Here is a 24356-nt window from a genome sequence, read left to right as displayed (position 1 = left end):
ATCGACTTGCCGTAAGAGACGCTCCAAAGTGAAATCAAGCTTCCGCTATCGAGATTCATCCGGTGTTTGGTAGAAACCGGAGGAAAAGAATTCAGGTCAATCGCCGCTCCAAAACTGCGCGTTCGAAACGGGAAGTAATTAAAATAACACTCGCTTCCGTAAACGGCAAGAAAAAAATTTTACGGGCTAAAGTGCACACGCTGGCAACGTTACCAGTCCAAAAATGTCTAAAACTAGACTCGATGTGGCAATGGTACCAGGGAACGTGGGACGGCGTTACAAAACGTTCCGATTTCCTTTCTCTGAAAGTTTGCCTCGTGTCATGGTGAATCAGACGATGTTAAAAAGTTCAAGAACGCGGGGAATTATAGCCCCCTTTCGTCACCTCTCTGCATTATCGTTCTTCTGAAGGTAAATAAAATTTTTATTCGCAAACATAACGATGATCAAATTTGAAGGAATATCTTGTGACTTTGCGCAGATACAGTACCCTTTCAAAAGTATTCCGACAGTTGCTTATCTTTGGAGAGATGCCGTTAATCGATTGATTACAGAATCACGAATAAATCGAACTGCAATGATTTTGTTCCTTACTTTTAAAATTTCAAATCGCATCGTAATATTTTATACCATAAATTTTATATAAATAGTAAGATGCGATTTGAAACTTGAACACACTGTTGGTCAATTCTTAAACAAACGATGATCGATGATTAATAATGGTTAATGATGAATGATTATAAGTAAATTATTATTCGTTGATTATAAAAAAGCATAAGATTATAAGAGTATAAAGAAATGATAAATGTTGCTATCGACCATTAATTTCTTCTTAATTTACAAATCAGATAAAATATTTACAACTGATAAGTGTATGCACATACAAACGTAAACTTATAAAAAAAAGAATGAATAAAATATATACATATGTATACATATAAAAATGATAAAGTATCCAAGTATCCAAGTATCAATATTCTTCTTCGCAATATCATAAAATCATTCGTATACAGTGAATTAACGACATTACATCTATCGTGCATTCTATGGTAGAGATTTAGATAGCGAGGTAGGTAAAATCTGGAAAATCAACTTTCTTCTCAATGGAATTAATTAAAATCCCCTTTTAGACTTTAACGGCATCGAACATCAGCCTTTGAAAGTTTTGAATAAATAAACGTAGATTATTTAAAGAGAGGTTTTTGAACGCAGCAGGCGAACAAGTATCGTTGATTTAAGGCTCGTTGTAACATTGTCTCGGAGAAATGAAAATCGTGAATGCCGAGATGCGTGGAGTCACGGAATTCAGAATGAGTTATCTAATCGTTAGATGTGAACTGGCTCTTGACAATTGGAAGATTCTCGGCGATTGTTCTCGTAACAATCACACCAGCTGGGAACTGCTTTCAAACAACGATCGTTCACAGGATAACATAGCGACTTCTTAATGTGAGAATCGCTGTTACAACCACCCAAGTTCCCTCTTATTGAGTTACGATAGCAGCCATAAAAAAAGGTGCGTGGAAGGTGCCTCTTGCGCATTCCAACAAATACATATTTTTTCGATTCAATTACCGATCGTACAAGTCCGATCCTCTTATTTTCTTATAATATAGAATTTTCTTATAATATAGAAATCGACAAAAATGAATTTCATTGGAATCTTGTAAATTTGTTGAAATTCTTTAATCGCCTCGGCGAATTTTACTTGTAATTACGCTTCATTTAATTCGCTACTTAATAAGTAATTAACTGGGAAAATATCCTCTGCGTACATGTATGCTTGCAATAAGTGCTCTATAAAACTTCTACAAATTCGCTAAAAAATTATAAGTTAGAAATTTTGTCAGTATAATCGTGGCAGTATTAATTATTATTAAATTTCAAAAGATTTTGTACGACATAGATAATGCAGTGATAGAAAGTTTCAATAAGCGTTCAGACACTTACGTGAGTCGCTTTAACGTTAAGTGTAAAATTCTTTTTATGTAAAACTTCAATACATGACAACATTTTCAAAAGGATAGATATTACATACGTCCATTTGCGTCTACAAAATGCATTGCTAAATTGGACATCAAAAATATGTCTGGATCAAAGTCAGAGCAATAGAAAATACAAATATTAATAAATCAAATAGAAACGTTGAAATTATACGTGTAACGTATAATCTATGCATAGTTGACAAATTGATTATCTAGATTCGAATTTAAAGAATTCGTTTTGAATGGTTCGTATGGAATTTCGTTATTTGTCGTTGACGTGGGTTGTTCCTTGTCTCAGGAACCAGAAGTCCTCGTACGATACCAGTTGTTCATGCAAAAATATGCGACCTCGGTTTGAAAATGTTTACAATAAAACTTAAAAGGCTTCTCGACCGGCCATGATTCTTGACCTTGCGAGTAGACGAAATATTTGTATCAGAATTTTTACCATGAACTTGAAAGAAAGAAAGAAAGATTGTAACTGTAACTGCACGCGAAAACCAGAGAGATGTACGTTTTCTTTAATCTACTTTATATTGCAAATTATAAGCAATTATAATTCCATTTATTAGACAGCATGAATTTCAGAACAAGAAAGCGCTTTTTCTATCAAGATAGTATTAAGTAACTGAAAACGTTTGAGTTTAAAATAAATACATACATTACATATATATAAAATAAATACAATTTCCATAGTAAAAATCATTATATCTGTTCTATATACATATTAATAATTTAAATTTATTAAAGCTACGTACCATTTCGATAAATATATTTTTTCGTTTTGCACGTTTAAACTTGTAAAAATGATCATGGTTCGTACGTGTAACAGTTTCCTCAAGTTCCATGTACTTTCATAAGTTCGGCATAGATTTATAATTAATGTAAAACAGCCACCAATGAACGAATTATTTCAATTTATACAGCATCAATTACATAGTATCATACTTATACAATGAATGTTTGCATAGATATCTATAGAGAGTTTTTATTGCTCTGTTATTTATAAAAACAGATACTCGTGTTTAGTAAATATAAGATATTTGAATGGCAAATAGGAATAAAATTATTAAGTTAAAAAATCATTGAATAATTAACAGTTTGGTAGAAAAAGTTGTTTATTGCAGAAGATGAAATAAATAATTTATGGGTCGATTAATGAGACTTCTGAACAGTACAATTCATAGATTTTTTATTCTTGCTTCGCTGCTTTAACGATTTTCTCACCAGTAAGGAATATACGCAAATAATATTCCATTAAAGATTCTTCAAATCAAAAGACTTTTTCATGGTTAATGAGTTGAATAATTAAGCCTTCTCTGCTGTTTCAAGTCGATTTTTCGAGAAACTTACTTTTCTCACTATTAATTATGTTACTCTTCTAGCGTGGCAATGACATGTGTGTGTAAGTAATAAAAAACGGCGATAGTATCAAATTATTAAGCCTGTCGGCAAGGTTCGCCGTTTTTTCGTATTTTTTCCCCGAATCCTTAATATTGTTTCATATCTTCCTTCTGAATCTCTATTTGGCTTGACTTTTATTACCTTGATTTTATTATCCCAAAGGATAAAAATAATACACGTAAAAATGCCACTCGCTAAATTATCATTAAAAGTTTAATAGCGAACAGGAGAAGATTTACGACGTTTATTATGAATATCAAAGGAAAATCGATGCTACTGTTGCAACAAAAACTTGCATCCTATTTCCGACGACAATATTGCAAAATTTTGAAACAGCGCAAAATCATTTACATCTTCAGGATTCTATTCATTATTTTCATAAGGGTGCGTTTGATGAGCCAATCGCAACCTACCTTGTAGCAACGCACAACCTCAGCCATCTGTAGTTAACCTTTTCTCTTAACGATGGAAGAAGTACCATGCATGGGAAAGTACTTTCCTAAGAATTCTCACAATCGCAGGACGTATAGCCGTCGCTATAATAAATATTACGAAGTTCTATAGATTCACGTTTAGTACTGGCACCGCCTATCGCGCTTAGTAGCGATCATAGCATATAGCGATTTTAATCATTGCACTGGTCTGCGGTAATTTCCCAATCTTTTTTAAATCATGCTCCACTTCAACGCTCCAATGACTCTGACGTCCTCCTTAGCATAAGAGTCAACCAAGTTCTTAATTTAAAACGAACTATAAAACTATCTTTAACGCGATTGTGCCTTCGATGGATACAGCTTTGAAATAATAATTTTAAATAACGAACCTTAAAAATCAATTTTCCGATCTTCTAATATCATTTGTGTACTTTGCGTTCTCGCTGGATTATTTAAATTCGTACATACGTTTATACGATAAACTTCGTCCCAAGATTTTGTCATTGTTCGGATCTCATGTCATTGTTCGTCACGCAGAAGTAGGACTGTCCCGAGTAAATTGCACGAAAATTGTGTCGCGTCAAATGTGAGAAATACGTTGCATGTCAGCATTGTATATCGTTAGCAACAACCATTTGGGTACATCATGGTGACCCTTCTATCGTGACTCCTTTTCGTTGATCGTTCTTCTATTCATATTCACCTTGTCGATATTGATTATGAAGCAATTGATGAATATACATTTGCATTTCATTCTTATTAATATTCTTCATTTCAAAATCCTCGTTTAAATAAGCAGATTGGAGGAGGCTTTTAGTAGTTTAATAATAGGCATGTAGAAAGAAGGTACATAAGTGCAGGAAAAGGATCCTTTCGAAACCGTGATCATTGTTGGTGAAATTTAATCTTACAAAAATAGAATCGAGGAAGGTGTAATACATAGTTGGAACCGGTCGATGGTCAGCCAAATGACCATGATCTTGGATCTTGGCCAGAAATCCCGTTTTCCATTGATGACCGGTTTTAACGCATTCAAGGAAGTGACAGTACGTTGTATGTAATTATATATGACCGTGGGTAATATGTAATTTTAAACTGATATCGCGTGCATTGTTCTAAATGGTCTCTGTATAAGTCAGAAATTTAATCAGTTTATCTACATTAGTCGATTTAATTAGTTTAATTCTCCATTTTTTGGAACAGATATCCATTTAATTATTTGTACGTTCTTCTTTTTATATTGTAATATATATCACATTTAAGGTCGAAAGATGTGCGTTTGTTGCGATAAACTTCCTACATGCAAATTACATTTCTAAGCATCGCCGTCCTACTAAATAATGTATGAGTCAATGGATGTGTAAATTTGGATAATCTTAACACGTTCGCTGTGTAAGTCTCGAATCCTAGTCCACTACTCGTACGTACTTGTTACTTGTAAGATGCACGCCTAACATCTACTCGAACGCTGAAAGCAAATTAAACATCATGAAACTTTGAAAATATAATTGAAAATATCTTCGTAACAATTTATAGAAAAACGCACCAGTAAAGTTTCACAATATATTTCAAAAATTGATTTTGTACAAGAGTTATCTGTTAGCATATAATACATATGTATAACGAAGAGTCAACTTGTAATCGAAGATCACAGGAGGAAAACGTGATAAGCACGTCTATGTTGATTTTCGGATTTCCATGTCATTTTATGACTAAACAGGAGTATTTTAATACAAACGAATCTGCTGATCGGGGGACCAACAAATTTTCATATCGTAAACATGTATTTTGCATAATATAAACAAACTATTTTGCAGAATATAAATTTCTAGAATAGAAATATTTGCTACTCAGGGCTAAAAGTACTGAACAATGTGCCAAAGGGCAAAATCTTAATTTGTATATTGACAAATTTATTATTTTCCATCCAGGAAACGATTCGAAAAAATATGGAAGGCATTACGAGATACGTATCTTAAAAGTTCGTATTCATAAATTCTATCGGAAATGCTGTTACAGAGTTTGCAAATGTGAACGTTTCGTTTGAGATATCCGATAGGCAGGCTTGTTCAACCGAAAACACAGTCCGTTTTCACGAGTGGGATGGTCGTTCGATCGCGAGTATGTACATTTTCTGCTGAATGGCCTTGAAGGAAACGACAACGACCTGATGACGAGGTTGTATGAATTTCGTTTCGCGTCATTATATAGACACGTCCGATCAGTTACTTACGAACGCAAATTATCGCGTGTGTTCTATCGAACTTATTGTTAGCTCGACCAGTTACGTTCGAAAGATTTACTTTCTGATTATCATATTCGTGTCTAATCCGTAAGTCGTATGAACGAAGCATCATTATGATAAACCGGTAGTAAAAAAAAAAAGACAAACTGAAACGTTTTGCGTGTAAGTCCGATATATGCGAAGTTTCCTATCGTTGATCTATAATTTCCTGTCAGAAAACATAAACTAGCTTTTGAATTAATCAGTTGGTGGAACCTAATGGCATTTGGTAGAATAAATTACCGCGGCTGTTCTCCCTTATTTATGGCAAGATGTCTTTCAATTACAAAATTCCGGATAAATTGAACTGTAATGGTAATGCTTTTATTCTTCATAATCGTCGTACCTATGTGCGTAATAGAATATCGTACGATTAAATTGATTTCAAAAAACCAATATACAGTAACGAAAGAACATTTGTCTTGACAAGCTCTTCAAATTCTTTGGTATCTGAGTTATTAATCACACGAACAAGGTTCCTCTAAAACGATAGAGAGGTTTTCGTCGTTAAATTGAAAGCAGTGATATTTAGGTAGTCAATATATGCAGTAGTATATACATCTAGCAAATAGTCAAATAAACTGTCGCTACGTTTTTCAACAGATGATCTAAGTTCGTCTGTCGATTCTGAAGAAAAGTAGCTGCTGTTTCTAATTACTAATTACTCGTAACTCGCTTGTACATTCCGGATAAATTAAAATATCGTTGCTACGAATCGATCAAAGTGCTCGAATTTAATATCGACAGGCTGCTTGCGAACGAGTAACGAGGAGTAAAAATGGCAAAGTGGCATCAAAAGTAGGGCAATGACAGATAATGGGTGAAGTTTGCGGATAGCGTTCGTCCAGGTATCTCGTTCAACTCATGCGGAAAGTTTCACGTGATCGAGCGACATAAATTCAAGCTTTAAATCGCTCGAGGGAGATATGTGAATGCCTTCGAGATAGTCGGCTAGCCGCTCACTTTTTCTTTGCGAAACGCACGGTGCAGCGAGTGTTGCGCCAAACGAGGAAATGCAACGGACACGTGAACGATCGAGACCAGCTACGGATACCCTGATTTTCATCGAAATCCTACGTCGAATCTCGTAGAATCTTATGAACTTCGATCAGCCTGCTTCGACACTTCTTGCGGCTTCACGGTGAAAGTGAAAGTTTTCTAAAGAATTTACAATCGATTTGAATAGGAATTCCGATCTAGGGTAACACATACAGGGTGTTTTGTAGGAACTTACGCGTTGTACCGTAACTATTAACCGATCGAGGAGCAAAGTTGGATCACCGTAACTCTTCATTCGTGATTTTCATTTTGATCAATGTACTTTATATCGCGTTAAGATTATGAAAAAGAAATTCCAGGAACTTACTCGATATCTTTCTCGTTATCGTTTCTTTTCCCATCTGGACAATACGATTGTATGAAATATGAAGAAACTGAAGTTGTGACATCGTTGTGACATGTCTTCTCTTCAAGTTATACAAATTGTTCCCGTGCCTCTAAGAGATGGAACTGTATTCTTACAATTAGAATGTGGAAATAAGAAGAGCAATATTTGTACATAAAGAAGTTGGAACGTATTTAACGCAAGCGTATATTTTACAGAGATTAGAAAAGTATTTAAACAGACGATGTCCCATTACATTAAACAAGCCTCGATATCGAGTGGGACCATCTTTAACGCTTATTATATGTTATGCTAATCTTTTGGTATATATACGTATGTTTATAATAAACGCCTTACAATTTTTATGTACATTTTCAACATGATCATGATAGTCTCATTGCGGTGTTAATGAAATTTTAAACGCATATAATATACATATATATGAAAGTTTTCTTGAAAGTGCTCAAGTACTTTTCCGAGACACATTATATACTGTCATTGATATCGCGGTTACATCGACACGTTGCCGTCATCATCGATAATTATTCTTACGTTGACAATGGTATTGTCTAACGATATTATTTCTCAATAAACTAGATGAGATTGCAATTTGTACGCGTATAGTTGTAGCTCTGCTCGAGGACGATCTCGAAGGACGTAGAAGGACCGTTACACACGGTTTAATGGAAAAATTGTTTATTGGATATTTCAGACACAAGTAGCAACAGTCGACTAATGGTGTTCGTCTGAATTATTAAGTACCTAACACTCAAATACTCTGCCAAACATAGTATTTGTCATGTGGAATAAGAATATGTTAAAGATGATAATCGAAAAATAAATTTGGCAAAACGACACTGATGTATGAAAAACCATTTATTCGAAGAAGTAAGAAGCAAGAGACCGATTTAACTAAATATTACTTCAATTTATTATTAATTCAATTCACGTTGTTCGTATGCTTAACTCGTATTTCGTAATACGCCTGATTACGTCAGAGAAATCCGTGACTTCGTATTTAACAGTTATCCACGTTACGATAATTTATAGAATCACAGTCAGATTGAAATTAATTTCGATTCAAAATATCGTAATGCTGATTTGCAATGTAAATTTAGGTTCTCGGTTTTCCCTAACTAACGAACCATATTTCATCTTTTTTACAAGTCAAAAAAAATTGATTTAAAATCCGTTTGCAAGTCTGTATTTTACCAATAACGCTGTTACAAAGTCTTCCGTCGCTCTATCCGTAAGTTGTAAATTTTTGAAATATAGTACTTCGTGCCTCGCGTATGAACATCTACGAGCTTTCAATTCGTAACGTAATTTGAACGAACAAAAGAACGATATTCGTCGATTGGAGACATCCTGATAATTCCAAGCTTCTAAAATACAACGCACACGAATTATACGAATTATAAAATATTATCTCAAAGATTTCTTAGGATTTGAAGAATCCTGGAAGTTCCAAGCTTCTTCAAAATTCGAGATACACAATAAACACATAAACATTCGCAGTTTAATTACAAGACATTATAGAGGAAATACTGAAAAATAATAAAACATCTGGAACATCACGATAAAGCGAATGTATGTGTGTATAAATCTCCTTTACAGTTGATAGTTGATTTTACGTTTGACCAAGAAAAGCCAACCAAGTTGGTTGCAAATTGTGGTTTGCAAAAAAAAAAAAAAAAGATACTGCTTCAGGGCGAATAACGAAATGTTCATGCACACTCTTTGCTTCAGCTGTATGAATGCACCCTAACGTTTCTTTGAACGTGTCCTGTTTGTATATGCGGTATCACAGTGGCGTAGAGATCCATTTGTGAGACCACTCCTTACCGCGTACGTATGGAATGACAACTTGAAACTCGGTAGTCCTTGAAGTAAATAAAAAAATAAGAAATAAAAATTTGGTATTAAAAAAGAAGCCCTTCCACTGATAATCCAAGTTTTACGAATAAACAAGCGAGAAGCAAAGTGAAAAGCAAAGTGGAATTTTCGCTTGTTAGTCACCGCGCCAGCTTTTTTATTTGAAAAGATGATACGTTTCGTATAGCTGGCGCAAACGAAATAATATGACAAACCGTTGAAACACGCGAATTGTCAATAATTACTTTTCAGCTTTCCTATTATTGCAGCGTTTCGCGATAGCAACGCGCGAATCAAGGATCGCTCGCGCTTTTTACCGCAAGCGTGCGGATTATACGAACACCTTGCCGCAATATCTTGAAAGAATACAAGTGAAAGGAACAGGTTATAAACTCACGATACTTCTAACATTGGTTTCGTCGATTTACTATAAAATGCTCTTATCAAAATTCCCCATAAAACCATCACCGTACCCAATGATGAATGTTTCGATGAACACGAAGACGAAAAGAGGAAGAAGAAAGAATGATTAATTCCTTTAAATAAAAAGATTAATTCTTCTCTCGTCCGTATTTTTACTTTCGTGTTATTTTTAGTATTAATTTGGAACCTTCGCTAGAAATCATTTTTGTCCTTAAAACTTGAAGGAGAAATGTAAATAGAGATTTTTATAAGTAAACAATTTTTCTGTGCAAAGAAAAATTGATATCGTTTCTAGTGTTGCGAATTGATCTAGAATTATAAATTCCAGTCATGCCCGTTAAGCATCCAAGCTGGAACGGTATTGCCTTTTACTATTGTTTCACGCTAACTGATTACCAACACTGTTCTTATGCAATAATTTCGTTGCCTTCTCAACGGTCCGCGATTCTGTACGTGTGCACGATGAGATAGCGCATCATTCAGGACACCATTCATACGTCTCGTCATGAGGATGAGGATGCGTTGCATATTATAATGATGTACTATACATGTATATAAAGTAAATAGTGGCTCTACATACTGACCTTAATTACGTACACTAAGTCTGAGTACATCCCTTAAATACAAGATGTTAGCTTTACGAATCTTTTGACGTATTAGATCTCACCCGTTCTTCAGTTTCGCATCTTAACGTGTCCCTCGGTGTCAGTTTGACACGGTAAGAAATCAATGAAACGGAGAGACGTGATTAATTTTGAAAATTATTTTCTTGAGATTTCGCATTCTTCACAGAGAATAGAAAAGAAATAAAAGTAAAAATGTTTCAGAAAAATCGTTCTGTAAATGATCGAATAACTTTTTTTACTGGGAAAGTGTGTCAAATAGATACGAGGTACGGGTGAGAGTTGAGACACATTGTTGAAACGTAACACAATTTACTTGCTATCGTATTTATCGAGAAATACAAAAGATATAAAATATAGTGTTGCGAACGTTACACGAACCTTTCATATACACGAAATCATAAAAATATTGAATATTATATCAATATTTTGTAGGTCCTCGCTTCCTTATGTAAAAACATCCTGCTATCTTGTTGACGCTGAACAAATTTAAGATTTTGCAGTTTCTGATAAAACTCTATCTCAAGATTCTCCGAGAGTTCAATATTTTAATTTTGCTAATTCCGCTTAAAAGTATACATAAATATAAATAATTTGGCGATAAATCGCGCGCTTTCAGTTCCTTTAATGAGATAGAAAATTCGATAGACGCAGTAGACTTTCGTAACCGACTGTATATATATGTATTAGGCGCAGAAATGAGTTCTTTCCATTTTACAACTTCCATTTCACACAAAAATCGGAAAGAATTCATTTCTTTAGCTGATATATAGCAACTTATATAAAGATTAGACGTAAAGTAAACGTGTGTATGGCTTTTTGCAAGGACTCGACACACGTGTTGTTTAGAAAGTAACTCGATATATCTGCTGATCTTAATTACGTGTATGTATAAGAATTTCAAGTTTTAACATTTTGTTTCAACTGTTGCAAAGACTTAATTTTACGACACGACGACGACCTAGGCTTATCTGAAGACAACGAGGATACAAAAACTATTTGCATATGATCGTAAATCTTAAAAAATTTAAATAAACAAGGCAATTTTTTGGAGAACCGCTTTTGCATTTTATTTTTGTTATTTTCGGGCATAATTATTCATGTTGCCGTGATTAAGAATTCAGCATACTGATTGTGACAAAAAATTGAATACAAATGAGTATACTTAACTGTGTAAAATGTTCTATAAATTACAAAAAAAAGGTACAAAAGATTATATAATATGATGTATCACTTCCTTATACAAGTATCTGATTCGGATATTCGTTATTTAGGTATTAAACGTCGTACTTAATGATACTAATTACGTAAAAACACTGTCACTGTCGTGAAAACGAATTTGCAGGAATTTCTCTAAAATTCGTATAATATTAATTATACTCAAATTTATCAACCGTGTTTATTTCTAATATGACAATTTTTCTAACGTCAAAGAACACTCAATTTATTTCATTTCGCTAATGAAATATGCAAACACGAACGTTCTTTAATATCCTTTCAAGTTTACAACGTATGTAATTATATACAACAATATTGAACGAATCGATCAAGAGAAGAACGTATAAGTAAAAGATATTTATTCTCCTTATTTGCAAATGTGTGCCAATGTTAATTACAGATTAAAAAACATAGAAGTTTCAACACGTTGAATATTCCTGAGGTAGTTATAATTCAATAACTATCTTTTGCTTCTTATTTTTACTATCACTATTTCTGCGACTGATGTAACTGACGTGTCTTCTTTTTTTCTCTGTTCGATTATTTACAATCCCATCCGCGGAATAATAATATTCTTTCCATGAGCCTTTCCTGACATATTACGCATAGAGTATTTGTTTAGGACAATTATTGCACAAAATCCATTATGCTAATGACGAGGGCTGTGAAGCATGCAGCGTTTGAAAAGTACGCCCAGGAGAACCATTTATTTATGCATTCACCATGATTACCTTCTTGGAATCTTCCATTACCTCATTTGTATTATGTAAAAGTATCGGTATTGTGCGGCGAGATTAATTTTTTTTTTGTCCTCTGAAAAATGGTTTTCAACTGCGGTTAATTTTAAACGCAAAGACTATTGCGTAATTTAGAATTCAAGCTGTATTTGTACGGTGAATAATCGACGAGATCGTATATTGAAGAAAGGGCTGTTGTTAAATAAGCTTATGCGAGAGATTTATTTAATTTATACTTATTCGTGTTTGTTCAATACACGGTTATTTAAATAAATATATACTTGACTTAAGTTTATATTTAATAGGTACATGCATATTTTATATTTACGTTTTTGTTTCAGATTAAAAATTCATGCTCTGGCGTAGAATGAAATCAGGCTGACTACGATGCTGTCGAAATATTTGATTATTGCCATATCTTTAATATGCGGTGAGTATTTTGATGCTGTATTTAATCTTAATAAGATATTGATCGCGAATACATGCAAATTTTTATCGCCAATAAAACTAATAACATTTATAAATTAAAAAGTATCTTTTTAGGACAGAAATGCCGTTTAAGAAAGACGATAGAATACGACAGATCGATATGAAAATATCAATATCTCTTGAAATCCTTTGAACATTACCGTCTCTTGAATACAAGATATTTTTAAACCCATTTCATGTCTCTTTAATCTTAGTACGCCACGTGTTGATCAAAAGGTTTCAGCGCGAATACCTAAGGCGTCTCTTTATTATCAAATGGCTACTCGTTCCCACACTTGCCACGTACTAGCTATATGTACAAATATACGTGTATACACGTACTCTTCTGTAATGTAAAGGACTTCGATTTGTAAGCAACGTTGTGCGCATTTCGTTACAGCATCGACGGGCTCGAGACTTTGGACACGCCACTCGAGTGCAAAATTAACCATGATTCAAATGTAAATTTCGCGACGAAACGAATTTTCTACGAAACAAAAAGCAACCTACGGGGAACAATTTGCGCAATTTGAAATTTTAAAAAATCGCTCGCCACTTCTGCTTTCGTTTTTATTCCGTAACGTAATGAAGCGATACAGAAATGTACGAAGCTGTATAGGTATTATCTTGGAAACAATTCAGAAAGTAATCTTTTTTTAAGAGATTGTCTTAAGTGGAAATTCTGGTATCTTTTGTGTAAAAAATAAAAAAGTATTGACACGGATGAAAAGAGATGAACAACATGATGGAAGGATTCCTCTTCTCTTGAAAAACAAACAATTCCAACAATATTCCTCCATTATCGTATAATTTTTTTCAAGTTTATTTATTCGTTTTTCGAAAATTGTATAATTATAATTGTCATTTGTTTGTTGATGTATAATGTATACATAATTTGTTCAGGGAGGTTTCAAATGTTCTAATACAATCGTGAAAGATTTCTACATTCTTACTTGGAAATAAAACAAAGTTATAGTTAGCATTATAAGCAGTGGTTATTATTAACGCTTTTTCTAATTGTTACTATTATTTTCATAGGTAAGGGAATTCTATGAAACTCTATCTAATGAGGAAACAAGGTAGATACAAGTATCGATGTTTCGTTATAGTTTCATTGCATCACAAAGGAATTATGTAATAGAAAAACGGAAAAAATATAGTTATTTTTCACTTGTCATAGATAGATTAGAGAAATTACACGCGTTTCGACTTCCTTAAGTTTCTAGATACAATTTCGCGAGCTAAAGCAATTATTACTTCATTTTATGGTAACTTGTCAATTTATTCCGTTCCTATTACACTTTATCTATGTAATAAATCGTGCAATAATATAAGTGCCTAATAGAAAGTAAATTATTGTAAATTACACTATTGTAAATAAGATTATACTATATTCTATTTCTGGAAAAGTTTATTATAAGTATAGGTACGTCGTATCGGGAAAAAATGTACACATTTTTGTACGATTACGATCTATTAAATTTGAAATACGCACAAAGATATTAAACAAGTACAAGTGGAAAAATTAGATCTCAATTAGTGCAAACGAACACTCCGCTGTAAATGTAAAGTGGAAGATTCAAAATCGATGAAGGTAATTGCGTAATTCGATCAATGTTCAAATAAATCGTTTGAATAAAATAAAATAAATAATTTGAACGGATGAAACGTAGCTATGCATAGATAGTACGCACGTTACTTAGTTTCCAACAAAAACTTAATTTCAAAATCCGGTAAATTATTTCATAAATTCAATACCATACATAACTCACGGATTTCAATTTTAGATTCATATTAAAAAGAAAACTACAAAATTTCTTTGCATTATGTATTTACAAAACGAACATTCCTTTACGGAATTTCAAGCTAAAATCACGCATTACCGCGTTACGTACCTCGCAACGTAACACATTACATAAAGACATTACACTTAACGACAATTCCTCGAACAATCGATCGTTTATGAAACGAAGATAAGCAATATTAAAAAGTATTTGATTTCACTTTTAGTTACAGAATGTGCGACCCAAGTTTACAAGAGTCAGTCAGTCGAGACCGCTGTAGTGATCAAACCGGCGGTTGTAAACGATGACTTTATTACACAAACCGTCTATGGATTCTTGGATTTCACTACCACGATTGGAAACACGGTGATGGTGTTCAGCCCACAAAGCGCGCCAGCAGGTATAATTTCGTGTTTTTCTACTTAAAAAATGATTATAGATCCTTACGCCCAAGAAGCGTCATTTAAATTAATCGATTCCAGCATCTCCATCGTTTTTAACAGAATCTCGTTATCCGAGAGAAAACACGTACTGTCTCACGTAATAAATTGTAACTTTCTTTAATATTAATCTCAAGTGACCTAGTTCCTGTACGCGTCCATCAAGGCACTTCGATTCGCAATTAGCGATAACACCTGCGAAACGCGCGATAATTGACAATTTTTCCCGAAGATGAAAAATAAAATCTTATATCTTGTAATCTTCTTCTTCCATATACGTATGCTTTTAACGCATCAAGGGCCAACGCTTTAACGCAACATTCCATTAACAATTTTTCCCGATTCCTTTACGTTACTGAATTCTATTTCTCAATATAATGATTATGAAAGGGAATGCCACGGATTTGCTGAATATTTTTTTTTTTTTTAATATTTCTTAATATTTCTTCTCTCACCTATATCTCATAACTGAAGAGATCATCGCGCGAAGAAAGCAGTTCCACTTTCCAAAAATTTGAGTAAGACAACAGGAATCAATGAAAATTGAATCACCTCTTAAAACTATATTGCTATAAATTTATAATTAACTGATGTTCGTAGTAATAGACCGCTTCTCTCGTGACTTCTTCAGTAAATTCAATTTAAATATTGCAGCTGCCTCTTATTGCTATAGCGCTCTCCAGTTGTACGAATTTTGAAGGAATCGAGATCGTGTAACGCTATAATGAACCTTCGAACCTTTTATTCCAAATCTCCAGAGCTTCTGTTATCCTAATTTATTTTTTATATCTCCATATACAAAAATATGTAAATTGTTCTGCCTCTGAACAACGTTGCGTTAAGGCGACACTATGGATTAAATCATTGCTTAGTCCTTGATAAACTTTGCCAAAACTACCAAGGTCATAAGTTACGGATGTTCTTGACACATAGTTTTGGCTACACCTTGTTTATTGTCAGTTGTTTTAAGAGAACGCTTCCCGTTTGTCATCTTATTGTTCCTTTACAATCATGAGCGCAAGCACATTGTTTGACGTTCGTAATCCTACAACTTTTTAATTTCAGCATAACTGCTCAGCTCGGTAATGTATCCGAATTTCCGCTTCCTATTTTAGCACAGAAATATATAATAAAAATGAAGATTGAGTCAACATCGATACTTTAATGTAACGTATGCGAAGAGATCGATTTTTCGTAAAGATTGAATATATAATTTTTATTCTATTTCGGAGAATGCGAATTCTGTAATAACAAGAAACAGAAGGGAATTGAAACATCGCGTAATAAAAATTCTGGAAAATTTTTCGGATCGAAAACTGGGATTTTATCGAAACATTTGTTAGTGTTAAATAAATGTTCGCGATTTTCTTCGATATAAGAGTTCGATGATATTTTGATGATTCTAATTACTCGTCGAAACCGACTTGCAGACGGAGGAAAAGAAAAGAAAAGCAGCGTTTCTATTATTCAAACGAAACCGAGCGAGACGAAGGAAAAAGCGCCTCCTGCTATTCAACCAAGCAAGACGTTTAAGACAAATTCCGAGGAAGAAACGAAAAAGCAAGCTAAAGGCACGAAGGTTGTTGTAAATTCGGTGATCGAGCAGAATGTCATTAATTCTGAAGATAGTGGATTACGAACTGTAAAAAATCAGGTGAGATAAATTAGCAATATTTTAGTTTAGCTAATATAAAGAAAAAGAATTATATAACTATCGAGACAAAAAATATTTGTCATATAATCGCACAATTTATTGATCATACATTCATTATCATTTTTGACTCAGCGTTTAATTTTAAAATCTCGTATTATATTGCCAGAAATAGAAATATGATAGAATTAAAATATATATAAAATAAGCAGTAAGGTACTTTCCCTTCCACCAAGAAAACTTTTCCGGTTTAAGCCATTTATTCATACTTATCTGTGTCTAAGTACGTACATGCACTTTTAATTTCTACTGTAAACTGGTGTAAAAGATTTCTACTTTCAGACGATCGCCTAAATTTAAAGTAAATGATTTAACCCGCTATTGCATATATCATTTAATATCTCCAATTGATTTCGTATTTTAACGCTTTTTGAATTTACAGCGAAGCGTTCTATCTTGAATACTAATAAAATAAATAATTACGACTTGTGATAGTATTCATACGAACGTCTTGCCAATGAAATAAATTGATTCAGAGTGGAGGTAATGTTTGCATTATAAATTTAAATTTATTAAACGTTGAAAGTTAAACTTTTCTCATATACAACTTTCTTCCAGTACGTTGTGTTGGAAATTTCAAATTAAATTTACTTTTTTCCACATTGTATTAAAATATAAATATCAAATAATTCTTGTGAAACATGGGAGTATATCGAGGTCTTTTTACGTAACATATTTTATTGCTTCGAATTATATTAAACGAAATGATACGTAGATTTTTATATTGTTTGACGATTTAAAAAATAAATGACATTTATTTTATATAGTTGTGGAAATATGATGCAAATCGCACTTCATGTAGAAGAACTTTGGGACGAAGGTGAAACACGTCCAGACCAAAATATTGTGAGTTAGTTCATTCTTTTATTAAACGTTTAAAGTAGTATTTATATCTTTTTAAAAATTCACAAGCTAGTTTAAATACTTGATAAATTCATATATAATTGCAATAAGTGCTTATTTCCTGTGTATGTATATTCGACCAAACAAAACATAATTTATATGCTTTGAGATGATTACCAAAAGAAAAGGAGAAATTATATGCTGCGCTGAATTTAAAGACATTAATCGTCGTTATACTTGTTACACGAAAAGACCTCTCTCTGAACTCCAAAGATAATAATGAAAAATTAATAACTAATAACATTATGCTGAGCCATTACCATGAAAATAATGTGTATCATTTCATGTACTCTACTTACTAGTAATAAATAAAATTTATGAATGTTCAATGTAATTTACATACATTTTCTGCTTATTACATGCGATATACGTTACAGGAACCGAAGACTCAAACACAGGTAATGACAAAGAGTCCTGTGATATCTTCGCAAGTGCAGGTAAAATCAAAGGACGAAGCACCAGTCGTTAAGAATAATCTTGCTGAACCTGAATACGACTTCCTATCGAAGCAACCTGCAGAAGTAGTTGATGAAACGTACAAGGTAAAAAAATTGGACGACTCTTTTTAGTAAAATATTAATTCTCAAATTGATTTGTTAGAATCGCTAACAATATTCTAATAGGCGTGTTAATTAAATTTCTAAGTTTTAAATTAATATTACTTTATATACGGGTTATAGCAGGTTAAATCATTTACTATATTCGTAATATTAATATAATTCTTCGCTAATCGATTTTCTGATAATCATTTTATTATATTGTGAACTCGTAGCTACTTTATTAAACGATAGTGAATAACTGTACGGTACATGTACTACTAATTACAGGAAAGCCTTCCGTTCCAAGTCATTGATCAATAATGCTATTTTTCACCTATTAAGCCTTCCTCATTGCATATTATTGACATTGACACAAATAGTTGCAGTATCGTACGTAAATATGAGATAAGGCGACTGAACCAGTAAATCTAGTTCTCGCTGTTACAAATTAATAGATTCTGAAATATTTACCTGATTTATATTCTGAAGAATAAAGTGTTATTGAAAACTATCGAAAGTCTATTAAGTGTCATAAATTATAATTCTTACAAGAATGTTATAATATTGCATCTTTTACATAAGTCTTTGTATTTTACAAAGAACGAAAATGCAATATAGATTATATTTATTGAGATTAATATTATAATTGTACAGAGATATGATTACAATATTGTAACGAATAGATTTTAAGCGTACAATCCTTGAAATACAAAGCGTTGATCATTTTCTTTGATCGAAGTAAAAGTAGATATTTACTATACAATCATTTATATTTCCTTTAGATATATGTATCTCCATCCATCTTTAGATTTATCATCGCGCAGAAATCGGCCATGAACCGCGTGAAAGTTGAATCCCATCGTCAGATCGCATGATAAACGATTTCACCGTTGTAGCTCATCGATTTGAGACTTATGCTTAAAGTTCATTCGAATAAAAATCTGAATGTCTAACGCGTAATAGGCGAAAGAATGTTCATAGTTTAAGTATAGTCTTCAATTTGAAATTAACTTTCTTTCCAGACCATTTGCTCATAATATTCGTAGAAATAATTAAGTATCAACAATTTCTTTTTTGTAAAATACACAAAAGGGTGCAGTAGCAAGATCTGCTCAAAGCCCAAGTAAATTTTTTGAAAACCAATCTTGCTGGCAATTTAAATTACAAGATCAATATTTCTTTAATGAACTGTTCAGATCGCCTGAAAATTAAAATAATGTTTGTTTTAATGTTCACAGTTAATTAATCTGAGACCCTCTTCGAAACCCCATGGAAAACCTAGACCTACCGGTCGACGAGAGAAAGAGAATCCAACTGGTCTAGTTACGAAGCTCGGTGGCACTATTGTTAAAGATGGATTGACTACTGTTCACGAAACTAGCGTGATTGGTACTTACATAAACGGAAAATACGCTCAAGTGCTTCAAAGCTCTTCGAGAATTCTCTCCGGCGCTCCGGCAGTTCCTGAAGGGAAAATTCGCCCCTCCAGTACGCATAGAATATTAAAAACTATTGGACCGCAGCAAGGAAAGCTAAAACCACAACTTGAACCAACACCAACGACACAGCAAGAAGAATCATCGTTACCCTTGGAAGTTTTGTTTAGTTCCCCAGCTGGTAAAATATTCTTAGTATTATAGATTCGTTTTTCTTAGTATATTTACATAAAGATGTTTAAGTACCTTTTTTTTAATAGATTAGCGATTTAGTTGATGTTACAACTTGAATTTTATACTGTTAGAAAAAATTGGTTTGTTTTAAAAATTTTCGCAGTTGTAATATTTAATTAAGATGTTCTAATCTCAAGAAATTGATATTAAAATATTTCAAAAAAGTAATAGAGTTTAATAACGTTGATACGATAATATTCATCTAAGTAAGATATTATTTGGAATAATAATAAAATACATTTATTAAGCCTGATGCATAAATGGATAAATACGACATAATCTTAGTTTCACGTTGTTAGGTTCCACAGTAAGGAGCACACGGAAAAATTCAAGCCCAAATTTATCACGACCGAAATTCCGCAACAAAATTAACGATGATTACGATGGCAGTGGTGAGGTGCAACAAACGAAGCCGGGTAAAAATCGAAGCAGTACCACCTCAAGACCAAGCTATAAGTTAATATCCTAATATTATCATATATTCATTTGGCCTTTATATAGTAACATAATTTTACTGATAGACAATATAATTTGAAAAATTTACTTTTAATACTCTTATTTTATCAGAAATCGAAGTCCTCCAACAACAACCACAGAACCACCTGTTACTCGTCGCCGCAGCAGTTTTCGACCAAGTAATCAACCAAGTTTGCCTTCGAAGCAGAACAATAAGAATAAAAACGAACAACAACCGGTTAGCGCTAATCCTGTGCCGAAGTTGAAGCTACCAAGAACACAAGGGCGTTGGTCTTACAAAACGACTCCTAAACCAAGAATCGCTATTCGAAAACAAATCGATGTCGAGGACGAACAACGTTCGATATCAGAAACCAGCACAACTGAGAATCCGGTGAACGTTGACGATAGCAAAACTACCGCATCTTCCGTTTCCACGTCTACGGCGGCGACTGCTGTTGCGACAGGTCAACAGGCCAATGCTCAGAGAAAAATTCAAGAAGCGGTAAACGATGACGAATTGGATCCGAGCGAAAGCGAGGATGTTGCCAGTGTCAGCGTTCAAGATCAACATCCTGAACAAATTTTACCGATCGAAACGGTCAACGTTGAAATTTCCACAGCTGCTGATATGAGTAACGTGTACTTCGAAATTGCTACTATTAAGTCACCATACACTTTCCAGGTAAGAAATTGTTTTCATATATTTTTCTAGAAATGTTTCAATTCTGACGATACTTTGTAAATTTGATGAATTGTATTTAAGGGATGGAAATAATTCGTAGAACTTCGTTCCTCTGATATTCTACTGAGGATTATATAAGCATTATTATTTTAAAAAGAAAATTAATTTGATATCTTTGTAAATGTACATTTTTATCAATCTTTCAACTTTATTTTATTTGTTCAGTTTTATGAACTAAAAGAATACTCGATAGTTATTGCACAAATTTGCATTTTGAAATATTTTGATAAAATATTTATTTCCTTTGATAAAACAGGTTGGAACATTGAGAAATACTCGCTACGTGACAGTAACTTCGACACTGAAGAAATCATTTTCAACGATAGATCCATCCAGCACGGTATCACCGTCAGAACCGCTAACCGAGAATCTCCTAGCAAATACCGCAGCAGCGTATGAAACGACCTTACCATTAGATTCGGCCGTGGCGACTCTGCCAGCTATATCTTTAGAATCTGGCCAAGCGACTCCACCTTTGGAGACTTTGACCGAGACCTTCTCTACTACGCAAACTCTACTCAAAACCCATCTACTTCCGGTAATACACGGTGGTAACACAACCAAACTGACGCTCGTGCAAACGTACAATATCGCACGTGTGGTTACTGCTATAAAGACTTTGCCACCGATGGATATATATCAGTTTATTCCCAGCAAAGCATTGAATGAGTTTAACTCGAAGCTGGACGAAGCAGGTAGCGAGCTTCATCTAGAGTTAGATGTCGGTGACGAAGACAGGGATGACGATGATATTCCCAAAAGGATAGTGGCTCCAAACAGCGACATGGATTCTGATTTAGAACCTTTCAAATCAATTTCATCTTCGAAAGCAAAATTAGAAACTCCGAGCACTTCCATCGAACCGCACTTGACTCCCGATCAACTGGCTCTCTTGAAATATTTCGGTCAACAGCAGCCACAGGTTATCACTACTTCACGACCGGTCGTCGTTCTCGACACGCTTTACGAGTCCCACGTGATCCCGGTAGTGAACAACGGCAATACGATTTATTCGACGTTATCCAGGCCAGTTGGCACTGTGCCACGGACATCTTATGAATACGGAACGTCCACGATTGCACCGGTTCTGCCACCGCAATTACCACCGCAACTGCCACCGCAACTGCCACCACAATTGCCGCTATTTCCACAGCAACCGCAGTTCACGGTGACAAGCGCCCCTCTGGTCACGCAAACGTTCGCGACGGTGTCCGATTCGAAAATTCTGAAGCTGACATTTGGAGCGAAAACGGCGTACACCACGTTGTTCTCGAGCAGAGTAGTGCCAACCGAGATTACCACTTATGTTACGAGCACCATACCCGTGCAACCGACAGTCCCAGCCTTCCCAGGTTATTATCCTCCGCCTGTTGGCTACCCGCCTTTCCCATTTGTAGGATAAAGCCTCAGCAACTCGCGCTAAGCGTGCAGGGATACGAGTTGCTCTAAACATATGGAGAACTGAAGAATGTCATTTTCCAAGAAATATAATTTCTGAGAGACGAACAAAATCCATTTGCATCGGATCAATACTAAAGATTGATGATGATCCTAATGGTAGATTCGATAGGTATGGTTCAAAAACATACAAATCAGTGAGAAATGATAATTATCGAAGAGTAAGAGAAAGGATAAGGAATGTCATTGAACTTTATTGAGAAAAAATCAGTTTTCGATACTCTAGTCCATTAATAACAGAAGAAAGTTCGATGAATTTAACTGTATTGTTCGGAACAAGATTTATTTTCTAATTAAAACTTAGGAAAGAAAATGAACAAATCTTGCACTTCCAGTTGCCGATAAAATATGTTAGAGATAAACTGTAAATTAAACTATTAATTAATACTCATTAAAAAATAGATGTTCCCTGTTTTCTTATCTTACTTTTCAATGATCAAATTACAGTTTGGAATGTACAATTGAATCGATCGGTTCCAACGTGTCTTTTTTCCGTCCAGACATTTCGTACCTTAGCATAATCTTAATTAAGGTATTTAAAGTCTAAAACTTAGTATTAGTATGTAAGATACAAGCTGTTGCTCTGTAACTTTCGAAGAATAGAGAGCAAATGATATCATGGAATATAAAGCGAAAAGTACGTAAATACGTGACCATTGCATTTCTCGTCATTAATTGGCACGCAACGAACACGCGTTCCTCATTCTGATATGGAATGCGTTAATACTCGCATTTTGTTCATGCATTATAATGTGACATGCCGTCTATAATAAAACGTTCGTGGAATTTGGAATTTTTCAAATGCTCGATGAACTTGAAATTAATTATAAAAATAGAACACAGGAAATAGCATATCATTTTTGTATTATGATCCTGTTGCACAATAATGTATTAATTAATAATATTAGTAACTTAAATTAGTGAGTTACAGATTGTAAATTATATATAGATCTGATAAAAATATAACGATGAAATTGTTTTACTGAAATATTCCTTAATGGAATTGTAATAATATAAAGACTGATTAATTTTAAAGGAAATCCTACGTGTCTAATATTTACGACATATGTAGGTGCTAAATGTATATTATTCTACAGATACTTACAAGAAGTGTAAAGAAGTATCACACATATTTTCTCACCAGATTGATTGAACGTTTAGCATTTGGCATATCACATTATAACACATGAGCAATTTAATCAAACAAAAAGAGGTAGAACAAATACTCCAAACTTTTTGGTGTACGATTAAAAAAAGTCAAATATTTGTTTTGATGTTGCTCATTATAAACTAAATGTTTAATTTGAAAGTGAAAAGCGAACATTATTGAGATATCTATTTAAAGATGTTTAGAATCATATTTTTGGCGTATTTTAATTTGAAACAGAAAGCTAATTTTTACTTATGACGTTAATGTGCTCTTTTATAGTTCTTTGAACTTGTTTGTTTAACTGATATAGTAAATCAAGAACAAATTAATTAAAATACATGATATTCCAGAGCTGTTTCTTGAAGAATTTTTTATACATTCGCCATTTATTATTAAAAATAATAAACTTACATTTTTTATAGCGATTATATATAACTATACAGTCGTGTATACGTAATGTGCAACATCGGAAACGAATAAAAAGTTTAGAAAGAATCTTTTATAATTCTGTTTTCTTGATAAATAGAAATTGATTGGAATAGAAATTAATTGGTTGATAAAAAAGACATTGTATATAAATTAATAATTATAGTGACTATTATATTAGTATTGTATGTATATTAGAAATTTTGTAAATAAAGTATATGAAAACAAATAGAGTCTTT

General features: G+C 33.5%; 1 protein-coding gene across 3 annotated transcripts in view; it reads left to right on the top strand.

Moving 5' to 3' along the window:
- LOC132905654 (mucin-2) overlaps positions 1–24346 on the top strand; it is a 31456-nt gene extending 7110 nt beyond the window's left edge. For 2 of the 3 annotated variants that reach the window (XM_060957162.1, XM_060957163.1), the window contains 8 exons: positions 12709–12797; positions 14846–15019; positions 16490–16713; positions 18051–18215; positions 19451–19829; positions 20182–20338; positions 20450–21023; positions 21340–24346. In XM_060957162.1, coding sequence (XP_060813145.1) covers positions 12755–12797; positions 14846–15019; positions 16490–16713; positions 18051–18215; positions 19451–19829; positions 20182–20338; positions 20450–21023; positions 21340–22485 — 2862 coding nt within the window. In that variant the 5' untranslated portion in view covers positions 12709–12754 and the 3' untranslated portion in view covers positions 22486–24346. Of the gene's footprint in view, positions 1–12708; positions 12798–14845; positions 15020–16489; positions 16714–17537; positions 17617–18050; positions 18216–19450; positions 19830–20181; positions 20339–20449; positions 21024–21339 lie in introns of those variants that run through there. The other variant, XM_060957164.1, reaches the window with a different exon arrangement.
- Positions 24347–24356: the final 10 nt, after the last annotated feature.

This window comes from Bombus pascuorum, chromosome 3 (assembly GCF_905332965.1).
Source record: "Bombus pascuorum chromosome 3, iyBomPasc1.1, whole genome shotgun sequence".
Lineage (NCBI taxonomy): Eukaryota > Metazoa > Arthropoda > Insecta > Hymenoptera > Apidae > Bombus > Bombus pascuorum.
The sequence above is the reverse complement of the archived record's forward strand: the minus strand, read 5'-3'. Positions and strand labels throughout refer to the sequence as shown.